Source organism: Onychostruthus taczanowskii, unplaced genomic scaffold (assembly GCF_017590055.1).
Source record: "Onychostruthus taczanowskii isolate IOZ18803 unplaced genomic scaffold, ASM1759005v1 scaffold52, whole genome shotgun sequence".
In the NCBI taxonomy this organism is placed as follows: domain Eukaryota; kingdom Metazoa; phylum Chordata; class Aves; order Passeriformes; family Passeridae; genus Onychostruthus; species Onychostruthus taczanowskii.
In genome coordinates, this window is record NW_024502791.1 from 7495442 (window position 1) to 7509199 (window position 13758).

The 13758-nt window shown below is 40.2% G+C and overlaps 1 protein-coding gene across 1 annotated transcript in view; it reads right to left on the reverse strand.

Moving 5' to 3' along the window:
- Positions 1–2890: 2890 nt before the first annotated feature.
- Positions 2891–13758, reverse strand: part of VEGFD (vascular endothelial growth factor D) — a 30176-nt gene continuing 19308 nt past the window's right edge. The window contains exons 3-7 of the mRNA XM_041416544.1: positions 11524–11714; positions 8976–9124; positions 7615–7712; positions 5020–5215; positions 2891–3555 (exon numbers count right to left, since the gene is read on the reverse strand). Coding sequence (XP_041272478.1) covers positions 3429–3555; positions 5020–5215; positions 7615–7712; positions 8976–9124; positions 11524–11714 — 761 coding nt within the window. The 3' untranslated portion in view covers positions 2891–3428. The remainder of the gene's footprint in view (positions 3556–5019; positions 5216–7614; positions 7713–8975; positions 9125–11523; positions 11715–13758) is intronic.

The window sequence follows — 13758 nt, forward strand, 5'->3', positions numbered from 1 at the left end:
TGGTTGCTTAGGTCATGCTTGCTAGTGAATGTCACTAGAAGCAGTTTCCTTTTCCATCTTCACAGTAAGCCTAAGAACCATTCTTAATCCACAAGCTTTCAGGCTCCTGCAAAACAGAAATCCCTCACAGGCAGAAGAACCTGTAGGGGGTTAAATTCAGTGAAATAACACTGAATTTTACATTGACCTCCAGGTGTGTTTTTGATGATCACACACGCTCTGTTGCTTGAGCATGTTTATATCTGTCCTGGTTTGGGCTGGGATAGAGTTAACTTTCTTCTGACAGCTGGTACAATGTTGTGTCTTGTTTTTAGTGTGAGAATAATATTGATAACTCACTGATGTTTTGGCTATTGCTAAGTATTGCTTTTCAATTTCCCATGCTCTGACAGAGAGCAGATGTACAAGAAGCTGTGAGGAAGCATGGCCAGGATGGCTGACCGCAATGGGCCAGTGGGTGATATCCCATTCCATAGAATGTCATGGCCAGTATATAAACAGGGGGAGTTAGGGAGGGGGAGTCCCATCCCCCCTGGGATGGACTGGGCATTGGTCAGTGGGTGTGAGCTATCCTGTTGTACATAATTTGTGTTCCTTGGGTTTATTCCTCTCTCTCCCCTTTCCATTAATGCCACTACTAGTAGTAGCATTATTATTCTTATTGCTGTTGTAGCTGTTATATTTAATTTTGTTTCAATTGTCAAATTGTTCCTACTTCAACCCATGAGGTTTACTTTTTCTTTCCAAATCTCCCCACTAGGTGGTGGTAGGGCAAGTGAGTCGTGTGGTACTTAGTTATCAGCTGGAATTAAACCACAGCACTATCAAAAATATTTGCCTAAGTATTTAACAAAGTGATCCGTAAGATTTAAGAGCAAAATTTTGAGGTTAAAGGTTAAATTCACCCAGAGGCTGAGACTGAAAGAAGCCTATGGATATAGCAAGATCTCATCTCACTCCATCCCACTGGGATTTTCAGTCCTGCTTTGGACATCCAGGCACTGGTCTCTTTTTCAGTGGAATGGGGAAATGTGAAAAGCTCAGAATAGGGCTCACAGTGGTGTCAGTGGTGGTACCTTTCCAGCCTAGGTATTCTAATGGCCATTGCAATCTCCTGGAGGTTGGATGGTTCATGTTCAAATTCCTCTCTATCTCTGTAAGAAAAGCTCTGGGACATGGTGTTCAGCCCCTCAGTGACTGCTTTATCTAAGAGCCTTCTGGGGTTGAAGCAGAGTTATTTGTTTGTCTGGCAAGAGCATTCCATTTTGAAAAATGAAGTTAATTTATTCACTGGTCAGGACAGAAAACCAAGGAAGCCTCTACAGATCAACACTGACAAGACACAGATGTAATTAATACAGCATTCCAGTTGCTGAACTCCAGAATGAGCTAGGAAATGTAAAAGCTTTATTTCTTTCCACAGAATTTAGCTTTACAAATACTTTTGTGTGGTCTTACATAAAGGTATATTTTTACTCCATATACCTCTGGTGCTACCTGTTAAGTGTCAGGTTTGCCTCTGTAGCTGCCTGGCTTTCTGAGGAGTGTGCTAGAGGTTTAATTTATTGGCAACACAGCCATTTGGTCACTGTGCCCCCAGATGAGATAGAGGAGAGATGATGGGGAGCTTCACTCCTTTCACTCCCCTTTGGAGCTCAGGGACCTCACCACCACACAGGTGTTTGAATTTAGAGCTTCTAGGAGGAGCAGGAGAGATGTAAGGGTGTGCTTGTGGTGCCAGGCTGCTTCACCTGGGTTTGCACTGGCATTGCCTTCCCCTTCTTCTCCACGCAGAATTCATGCTGGTGGCACATGTCCTTCTCTCTGGAGGGACACCCACAAGCAGGAGCCCAGTGCAGCCCAGGGGTAGCCCTGCTGCAGGGGCTGCACCAGGATGCTCACGGGTCAGACTGTGCTGCTCAGTCAGGATCCCAGACCAGCTCACAGAACAGGTAGCACAAGCAGCCTGCAGGGATGTTTGCACAGACCTAGGTCCCAGCTGGCTTAGGAAATAAAACACTCAGGATCAAATCCTAAATGCCTTTCTGAGACTAAAGGCATGTTAAATTGTTTGGTGCTTTGTCCAGCCATTCAATCAATCTTACAGGATTTGGCTCTAATTTTACTATAAAGCAAGCTGGTTTTCCTATATGAATAATAATAAAAAAATCTTAGTTGCACATCAGAAATCCATTTCCTATTCCCTGTGTTGTGTCAAACATTCCATCTCTGTAGCTTTTGTTTCATATACTCTATTCCCTTTGTTCACAGTGCAGTGTAGAATTGGAGAATTCATCAAGTGGGAAAAAAATCATACAGATGTCAAGACTATCACTTCCAGTTCAGGATTATTGCTCATAATATTTACTCTGGACTAGCTCACATCAGACTTCAGTGGCTCAGAAAATAGTACTGCCCTTTTCTGATCTGGTTAAAGCACTGTTACTCAGACCTCACACTGGGGAGAGGAATTTTTCAGTGCGAAGGAGATATTTTCATTGCATGGTAGGCTAAAAGGAAAACCATCTTCTAGTGAACAGTGCTTTTCCAAAAAATCACTGAAGAGTTAGTACTAGTGCTGTTATCCCCTTAGGAAGATTAACACACTACACCAGGAACAAATAAATAAATCACACATGCTGTCGAGCTGACATGGGAAAAAATACTTATTTTTTAGTGAAACTATTGGGTCAAGTGACCTTGTTTCGACCTGGGTTTGGGCAGGAGCCAGTCCCTGTGGAACAAATGTAAGAAAACTGTACTTGAAATGGCTTTGGGGTTTGGGGGTTTTTTTGGGGGTGTGGTTTTTGTTTTTTTGGTTTTTTTTTTTTTTTTGGTTGTTGTTGTTGTTGGGCAGTTTTAAAATAACTGAGAAAAATCAAATCCTCTTGAATAACTGATGTATTTATTTTCTTATATACACTTAAATATGGCACATCTGACAGTAGTTGTACAATAAACACAAAATGATAATCAAAGCTGAACAGTAGATCAAATAACTCAGTGCTGAACCTATTAGAAGCCAAATCCTGTACACTGAATTTCTGAAGAAGGTTTTACCCAGGAGCTGCATTAGCTAAGGATTCAGAGGCTAAGATTATCAAGTCTCAATATCTGAATGACTGGCTGGAGACTGTGACTCTATTTCCAATACACAGTTTCATCTTCCATAACGTAACATTGAACTGGTACCTTCCAATCTTTCTTCCATGCAGCCAGAAATTCATCAGCTGTTGTTACCTCTTAGAGAACAATTACCAATGTCCCAGAGGATTCACTTGCAGTTAGTGATTACTCTAATAAATAAATGCAGACTGGATTAATTCTTCTGCTAGTAATGTGGAAGATGTCCATGTTTACTATTGTTTGAAAGTCAGTGACAGCTACTTTGCAAAGCAGTGGATTTTCGAAGAATAGGGGAAGCTCAGTCAAGGAGTTTCTCTGCTTTGGGACCCATGAGAACCTCTCTTCTCCTTTGGACAACGACAATGCCTGGAACACACTGGTTTGGCAGTTGGGCATGTTCTGGGTTGGGATGGGCATCTGTCTTCACAACTGTTTGATTAAGGAAAAAGAATACAAAAGAGAAAAGCATTTTAATATGAAAATTCTTCACGGTCACATTCCTCAACTTTTTCATCATTGAGCATGCAATGCTTCCTACACACTGTTTGGGAAAGTGTTGACATCCTACAACAGAGGGAGACAAGAATTTGCTGCCTCACAATTTCTGGCTACAGCAATGTCTTGCAGTAGTCCATTTGTCCAGATTCACAACTTAAGTGATGCTTTCCTTGCTTGAAACCAGTGAAGTCCTGAGGGTTAGCACTGGAAAGTGCTGCCCTTGGACTCTGCAAAGTAACTGATCTCACTTCATCATTCAGCTTTGCTCCTCCAGAAATACTGCATGGAAGTCTGGCATTAAGGTCCTGCATCCAGATTTCAGGAATTTTTAGAAGCCAAATTAATGTAAACAAATTATTACATTGCTGCCCTCCCATCTGTCCGAAACATATAAATAACCAATTCTTTCATGATCATTTTTAGCTCTGCTAATTGTTTTAGCTATTTTTATACTTGCCAACTATTTTGTGTTTGTCCTTGTTTTCAAAGCTGAACCTGAAGATGCGAATGCTAATTCTTCCACAGCATCTTCCCTGCTAATGAACCTATGAAGCCACTGGGAATGAACCCTGTGGGTGACCACTCAGTGAGCTACAGCTCTGCCAAGGTACCCAGGGAAACTGCGTGCTGGCTATCCTTATATAAACTTTGAGACTAATCTACTGCATGCTCCTGGGTCTCTACACGGGACCAAAGCCTTCTGAAAAATTAGAAAAAAATAACTAATCCATGAAAACAGGTGTTGTAAGAGGGCATTTTCTATCTGAGGTAAGACACAGAAACCTCAGAACTAATAATACAAACAGATTAGGGAAATTCATGGAGTATTGTAGCTCCTGAACCATTTTCCTGCTTCTCAGTGGAGTCAGAGCCAGTTGAGTAGATTTATATGTGTACAAAATTGCATTAGGTTTAGAAAATTACTTGCTCTGAGGACAAACCGGATAAGGAATGTGCTGTGTGCTCTGTGTGCAAATTTAGGGAGCCTTTGTCCCTAACCATCCATGAGATTGCCTTCATCTGGCACAGAGAACAGCTGTCACAGGATGGGCTCTGCCTACCTACAAGACTTGGTATCTCATTGCAAAAACTAATACCAGTTGTAGTACAGTTTTAATCATCATTCCCTAAAGATTAGCACAAAAAAAAAAGGTAGCAAGTATTGACACTTGAATAGTGGCCTTGTACAGATTTCTTAAAAATACAAACAAACCTTAGATTCCTTTTGTACATTAAGTATTGTAAATATTATTATTATTATTATTATTATTATTATTATTATTATTATTATTATTATTATTATTATTATCCCAAGTGGAAATCCCAGCCAATTAAGCACTTGCATCTCTGATTCAGCTCTTGCAATGTAGACACTGAATGGCAAGGATCACTTACCTGCAGGTTTCAGCATGAAATATCTTGTGTTTTAGAGCACAGCTCTCCTGGCTCTCCCTACACAAATAGCAGCTGCAATTCTCTTTACTTTGAAAGAAATCTGTGGGACACTTATGTCTACAGATGCATTCACAATTTTCTTCATCAAATTCCATATGTTGTCCACACATAGCCAGCTCAGCAAGAGGAGGGAGTCCTGCAATACCACATACATCTTTTAGCAGTAAGCTTTACATGACTAAATCCTGCTTTTGAAGATACTCTATATGTTCTATATTCACTAGGAATCACACATGTACTTTCTGATAGATTCTAGACTTCACAGTTTCTGTTGCAACTTCCTGAGCTGAAATGGACTCGAGAGGATTGTGCTGATTATTTCTCTTTATTCTAATACTGGTATTTCTTGAGGGTTGAACTTAATACAAAAATTTTGGGTGATGTATATTGCAAGAGCCTAGTGTTATGTTTTGGAATGCACAAATATTTACTGGAGAGCAAGTTTTAAAAAGATAATCTCAAAAAGGATTTAGTCTATACCCATGACAAAAAAGGTACATCCATGCAAACTACCACACTCACCACATGTGTACTTCACTACACAGTCACTGCAGAAATTTTTAAGCAATAATGCTATATGTCTACTAGGGTGCAAGCTGGCCTGGCACTTTAACAAGGAGCACATTCATATTTGTCAAAGATGAAAGAAGTTACTTCGTTTCAGAAAAAAAGCCAGAACAGCCAAGGGAACTCACTGTCTAATATCTCCCCTGAAAATGCACATCTGGAGTACAATATGAAGCTAATCCCAGCAAAAAGGGAGCACATTTTGTGAAAGCTGTATTAAAATGCAAGCAGCACATCTCTGATTAAAGGTCATGGCATATAAGATGTCATTGGGATGGTAATTTCCTGTAGCTTTACAATTAGCTCTTGGATATAACCCATGGAATGTGAAATGTAAGCTGCACCTCTGCCATCTGATCCCGCATCTCAGTGTCCAGCAAAGGCTTGCACCTTACTTGAAAGAAACTTTCATTATTATTTACTCAATGATGAAAAACCAGTATCTCAACAGAATAAAAACCTAAGGCCTATTGAAAGCAAGGAGGAAGTCTGCCCAAAATTCTTGGAAGACAAACCCTTTCCTTTGGGTGATAAAACCTGGCATGTGTGAAGTGGTGTTGAGTGTTTCAATCTCACTTTGTTTCAACATCAAAGACAGATTTTAAGTTATTTTGTCCCAGCCACTTGCCAAACACAATGTACTTCAGAGAATGGTATTTTTTTCTGAGGAAGTATTGAGTGTATGTCAGCAAAGGCCATAATTACACAAGCCACAGATTTTAATGCTCCAAGCTGACTATACAAAAGACTCTGAGTTAAGAGGGCTCTGGCTATTCTCAGTTCTTCAGACTCAATCTAAAATACAGTACTAATCTTTTCTGGACTGAAATATCTAACTTGTGTTTGACTGCCTAACCTGATGGTCAGAGGATCTTATCCAGAGTGAGAAAAGATCCAACAGAAACAACTATGCAAATTATTTCTTGCTTATTAACATTAAGAGACTGCAATCAATAGACCAGTTTATGAGGTTATTTAGCTTTATTTTAGTTTGCTAGTGTAGGAATTGCTTGCCAGATTGATTTATTGTTGCCTTGAGTGGTTTATTCTTTCACTTGCTGAATGTAGCTTAAAGCACAAAGGCAAGGTTTATTTCTCTCTCTGTTTCCTCTAGTGCTATGATTGTGTTATTTTGACCAATACAATTTCCTGACAAAAACAATTTTTAAAAACTTTACACAGGACTTAGAGAAAATTTTATTTCTCTTAATATTTATTGCTAGTAAGTAAGTTTAGACTTACACAATTACCACCCAGAATATTTACTGCAATTTTCCTTGACAAATTAAAATTTTACAGCAGAAGCAGAGGAAGAATGGCAGTTACTATTCTTCTACAAACTTTATCCTCTTCCATTTCCTTCCACAGAGCTGAAGAAGTGTACATACTCCTGAATATGTAGGGTATATTAGTTTGAAAGATTCCTAAATAACTTAAGATTATCGTTAAAAGTACTCAGATATTTTGAAAGGTTATATAACTTTTTGCACTGACTCCAGCTAATGAGCAGGACTGGTTTTGTCTATCTTATTGCTTATTAATTATTTTCTTAAGAACAAAAAATAAAATAAATAAATAAAAAAGTACCTGCTCCATGCAATGTATTCTAGGGCATTTTTTCTACAGTTAAGAAGTTTCCCTAATGCCCATCATACAATTTAAGGCTCGTGTAAAATAAAAATTTGCACAGGATGCCTACTTCACAAAATCTTATATATACTTTTCCATGTCCTACTCAGGTTGCTGATACAGAGAGTAAAACATCCAAGCAAAAAAACATGAGATGAGGGGAAGCACATATATGTGTTTATTTTCAAGTGAGTTTCCATACCATAATCCAAATCTTATCTAGGGATGTGGAATAAAAACTTTAACTCTCTCAATGTAAAACAGGTGAGAAGACCAGAATGAGAGACAAAGAGCTTGGAGAGAGTATGCCAAAGTGTCTATTTGTCATTCCATCTTTACCTTCTCGTCTGTTGGAGTGCTGTGTGTCTATAACACATTCACATTTGTCACTATCCCAGATCCATCCATTATGGCAAAATTTGTTGGTAAAGGGGCATCTAGAAGAAAAAGAAATTGAGATAGGAATTAAAAAATATATAATTAGTGGCATCAGAGTAGCCATTTGGCAAAATGAGCTGCTGGTGTGCTGGATCAGCCATCTCTCCCACATGAAGACCTGTGTGCATTACTGCTGCCAACAGAAGGAACAGGGTCTGGCTGGTCCTGGTGACAGGGGGGAGCTCCCTGGCTCCCAGTGACACAGGAGGGGAGTTTAGCACCTATTTCAGACTACAGCCTTAGGAAAGAGGTACAGTTTTGCAGCTCCACTTTTCCATAAAACAGCTTTACCCCAGGCAACGTGGTCTTTGTCCTGCAGTACTCATGTTGTGTAACTTCACTGAATTTTGCCTCGCTGCCAGAAGGTTCAGTTCCAGTTTAATTTGCCCATGCTCATGGATGCACAGGGGACTATTTCAGTGTCAGAGGAACAGACTGACTTTCAGGCCCTTTGCTCTAGGAGGGAAACTCACAAACTGGAAAAAGACTGAGGTTCTTCTGTATTTGTCAAGGAAGCAGATTCAGAGTGGCCAGCAGGCTGAGGGAGGGCTGGAGTGGCTTGCTGAAATGACACCTCTCGCCACCCTGATGCCCAACTCAAGGGCAGTGATGGGAATAAGCAGAATGCAGGGCTCGTCAGAGATTTTCCAGGTGATTTCTAGTGAGTCACTCAAGCTATTTGAGTTTCTAGAGTCTTTGTTTATTTATGTAGCCTTTTCTCACCTGGAGTACTAGTATTTTATGATACATTTTGGAGTGAGATGTGAGGTCACTTTTCTCCTGTCCATGAGCCCAACAGATGCAAACCAAGACTGGATCAGAGTGAAAAGCCAAGATTCACACTGATTCTGACCCAAGATGCCATAAAGTGTGACAGAGGGCTTTCGCTTGAGCACAGAACTCAGTGTGCCCTGGCTAAATAATGCACGAGCAGAGTTGCTGTGTCAGGCTGTAAACATCTATGCTCACATTCTCAAATAGCTCCAGAGGAGCATAGTGCCCATATGAGCACTTTGAGTCCCTGCTAAAGAACCTAAATATCTTAGTGACTCCAGCTGCTGCTGAATTGGCCTACAGTTTGTTGGATTCTGATGAGCATTCACTTAAAATTCACATGGTTTGGGTGAATTTTCTAACCCTGAGTGAAAGCCTAGTTATTCAAAAAACCTGTTGGGATAACAGAAAGAGAATGGACCATTATAACATGCAGATCAGGAAAACAATTTCAATGTGTGTAGAAGTTTGCAAATGAGGGAACTTACCCATCTTCCTCAGGGTACTGGACAGACCTTCGTATGATGGTGTACTGCTGGCGCTGGGTGTTTGATGTACACTTACAGGCCGTGTGATTGGCAATTTTGATGGGCACAGGCTCGGGAACACTTGTCAAGGGAACCGAGATCTCAAAGAGCTAGATGGCACAAATAACATTTATTTTTTCAGTTTTCATTCTACAGTTAATAATTAGTTATTAATAGTAATTAATAATAACAGTTTTAAAGAAAAATCTTGTATTCTTTTCCACCGTTTTCCCTACCCTTGCTCTTACCTAGAGATAGTTACCGTAAATATAAATGAGCAGAAGTGCACTGAGGGTTTTGAAGAGTCAGCAATGCCCATCAAGGTAGAAACTTGCCAAAATGGGCATCCTAGTGCTGTATTACAGCTATTAAACACCCAAGGCTACTCAAAACTTTGCAAGCAAACACAAAAACCTCTTTTGGATGCTAGGGCCAGATGGGAAAGAGGTAGGTGTTGAGAACTTTGTTTTTGGTTGTACTATCAGATGAGTCTCTACTACTTACAGAGACCTATGTAACTGTCCTTGGGTATAATCACAGTATGCATCTTTAGGGACCTAACTTAACCCCCAAAGCCTCCTCAGAGAGGGAAGAAACAGGAGTAAATAGAGGAAAGTTCATTCTGTTTCAGCTGGGTTTCTGCAGGGAATCATCCTGGAAACTTCTCTGTGTTGACTACAGCAGGAGCTCAAGGAGCAAAGCAGCCTGCCTTTAGTGCATCCAGGTTGTTGAGTGATCTCTGAGTAGGCCTGAGGTGGCTCTGGTTCCTTGGGCAGCTATGTGCAGGAGCTGTTGAAAGGATCCACACTCCCTCTGCCCCTCAAACCAGCTTCCTTCCCATGGAAACCAAAGAACTGGGCACATCTTGGTGTGCCAGCATGTCTTGGCTTAAAGCTGCATCCTCCTGCAGGGACTGAGTATTCCTAAGCAGGCTGCTTAGGCATTAAAACTTACGTGTGGCAGTGTCTAACTTTAGGTGGTATCAATAGCCTGCAGTCGATATTTTATACCAAGGGAAAAAATCCTCTCACTAATAAGAGAATATGGGAATAATTCCATTAGGTGAATAAATCTGAACTGATGGTGGTGTATCCAGAAATGGAACTTAGCTGGGGACTTTTGAGGGAATGCTTATTTTGAAGGATGCTAAAGGAATGTTACACTCTGCAAAATTGCAGTTTTTCAACAAACTTATGAACTGTTGCTCAAAAAACACATAAATAAATAAATACTTCTTAGCCTGACCTAGCTCCCTGAGCTGATCAGATGTCTTCTGTGTGGCCAACAGCTCATAACAGCTTTCTCCTTCGGGTGTGGAATGAAAGCAACTAATGAGCATTGACGCAAGAAGGACAGGTCCTGATTTATTTTACTCCAGCTATATTCCAGTACAACCAGACACAGTGGAATTACATTCCAACAAACACAAAATAAATACAGAAGTGGATTGGACCTGTTCCCCATAAGGGTTTCAGTTTTCTTTTTCAAACAATCACCCTTGATCTTTATTATGTTTTAAAGAAAAGGCTTTTCATAAGTAGAATTTCATTTATTACGCCAAGTGAAGTAGGAATGCACAAGATGAAGGTTTATCAAAGAGGACCCGTGTCCTGTGCTTCATCTGTGGGTATGAATCATAGAATCGTAAAAAGGCTTGGTTGGAAGGGACCTTAAAGATCAGTTCCAACCCCTTACCTCCTCCCATGGGCAGGGGTGCCACCCACTAGACCAGATTGCTGATGAACGATGGATGGATTCAGCCACAGAGTGGATTGAAAGTACTAAACTTGGAGCTCTGCTCTGTCACCCACTGGAGCAAGATATCTCTGCACATAGCCTCTAGTGGGAGTCTACAGAAAGAAGCTGTCTGGCTACCCTATGCTCCGTTTTTGGGACTGCTCATTAAAACCTGGGTATCACCTGTTGCACCTATTTAGTAACTGACTAATGGTTTATGCTTTTCTTTCCCCAAGACGAGTATGAACTGGGACATTCAGATCCTGAGGCATGCTAATTAACAGTATCTGGTCTCTCCTGATGAATATGTCTCCTTTTTTGGCTTGCAAAATTGCACTTCCAAAATTATTAGCCAGCCTTCTTGTTATGGATGATAATGTTGAAATACAGCAGCCCAACACAACAAAATTTTCTGGGGTTAAACCTTGGATACAGAAGATTCCCAGGAGACAATGCTCTCAAGGGCTCTCCAGTCCAAGGACAATATATTAAAGAAGGATATAACTTCTGATCATCATGAGCCTGCAGTTACTTTCTCAGGACCTGATTTTCCATCTCTACACATATATAAACAATTTTTAATAATGCAACATGGCAAAATGGTATTCACACTCCTGCATTCACTCCACATGGATAAAAAATTAATTCTTCTGTTTGTTATGATAGTGCAGACAGATCTTTCATAACAGGATCTCAGAAACCAAACATCCTCCTTCCCCTCCCTTTTTGGTGAGCCAGGGTAAAAAGAAAACAGATGAATAGCCTCATTTACCGTTTTTGACACGTAAGTTGTACTTGTATTCATGCAGCTGAGACTCTCCTCATTGCAGCAGCCTCCACATCTGAACACATTCACACAGGGAGGCTTGAAAAATTTGTTGGTTGTTGTACCCAGTTCTTTGGCAACTTCCACACAGGTTTCCCTTGGCACACACTGAGTCTTTTGCCATTCTTCATCTATGACTGGAGAAAACAGCATTTTTATGAACAATCATGGCAAAGCTAAACCTCTTGATTAGTGAAGGAGAAGCATTATATAAAAAAAAAATTAAGTGCTGGCAGGCCATTTGCACTTACTTGGATCAATTTGCACTTATTTGGATCAATCTAAGGGCCAGAGGGAGTCTGAGTGCAAAATTATCCCAGTAACTTATACCAGCTGCCCTGGCAGAGAGATTGTTACATGTATCTGCCTTTAGCTTTCAATGCAAATGACCAAAATCTCAGTTAATTCCAGCAGATCAGGTAAAGCTGCATTGATTTCCCTTAGCTGAGGGTCCCCAGCTCCACAGTGTCTGTCTGACCACATCCTGTTCCCCTTTGCTCCAGGGTAGCCTTCCTTATTGTCACTTTATCTTCTATCTGAGTGTACCCCACCACGGACCCAGCAGGGCCTGGGTCTTAGTGCAAAAGCACATTAATGATTACCAGATTCTGGTCAGCGGGTTTGAGTACTCCTGGTGGATGTCAGCCAGAGAGCACAGTTTCCAAAATGCCCAGTGAAATCCAAGACAAACAGTCTCACACCTCAGTACCACCAGGGGGTTCCTGAATAACAGGAATATGAATTCAAATGTGAGCTGTCTATTCAGAACACAGTGGAATCTTTCAAAATCTGAATTGCTGTAGACTAGTAGACTAGGCTTGACTGATTTGTCAAATTCTGACTGTGAGAAGGAATAATGTATTAACTGCCTGAGCCAGACAGAGAAAAAAGTGACATTTACCTAATCAACATAATACAGTCTTGAGTTTTGTCAAGAGGTGGCTCTCCTTTTTTTGCCTTTTGCTTTTTTGATTCAAGTTGTGGAATTGCTCATGAGTCACCAATGCTTATGCTTTAAGTTCTTAAAATTATGAAAAACATTTTTCTTCTTTACCCCTTACATCAGGCTTGTGAAATATGAAAAGCAACTTTTATACCATTAAAAAAATGCTCTCTCTTCCAGCGCAGTCCACCTCCCTACCATTGTAAAAGCAGTGCCTACATTTACAGTGAAGTTCTGACAAAAAAGAAATCTTGGAATACTTTTAACCTATTAGCTATACTTTCCTTCAGGTGAAGATCTATTGTTCTCATTCCTGACTTTCCTTTTGTTATTTTTAACTTTTTCTTCAACAGACTTTGTATATTTAAATAATTTTGCTTATTCCTGAAAAGTCTTACAACAGAGTTGATTTGCTCCATTTTTCAGTCATGCAGAGAGTACAAGAAATAAGAGTTTGATGTCTGAATTGTGAAGAAGAGGCATAAATTAAGACAAGAATAATCATTACAATTAATAGAATTTTCTAGAGTAATGTTAGTTCTATCAAAACACAAATCTCATCCTAACATTAAAATAGAAAATAAAGTGTTTGCCAAACTCATTAATGTATGTGCATGTAATCACTTCAGATGTCACTTCAATGAGCATAAGCAGCGATGACCTTTCCAGCTACACACATCCTCACTTTATTAACCACTTCTCCAGCAGAAGGGCTGCTACAGGAACTGGCTGCCAAGGAAGTGAGTGTCATATCTTGTTCAGAATGCCCCATTGTCACCCTGGTCATTTCTGAGACCAAGCACAGAGCAGTTTCTGAGAAATTTGTCTGTGATACAGTCTCCAACTTGAAAGTGCTGCAGTCCTTAGTGACTGAGCAGCTCAGGGGAGGCTGTGGTTTGATGAAGTGACACAAACTTTCAGTGAATTCATTGTTAAAGCTTTAGAAAGAGGGAATAAAGTCCTGAATTTTCCCCAGTGGAGTTTGGAGTGCTGTGGAAGATACTCTAGTGAAACAATGATAAGTCTTGACCCAGCCTTCTCAGCAAAGCATTTTATTAAAACAAAACAGATGCACTTGGCAGAAAGGTCGCTGTTTCATGGCTGGAAAGCGTGTGGGAAAGAAATACATGTTTATGGGCTTGTGTTTTTTTAAAAGGAGCTTTAGTACCTTGAACATATTAATATAATAGAACAAAAGTACTTGCTGTCCTGGGATAATTCCACTTTGAATGGAAGAA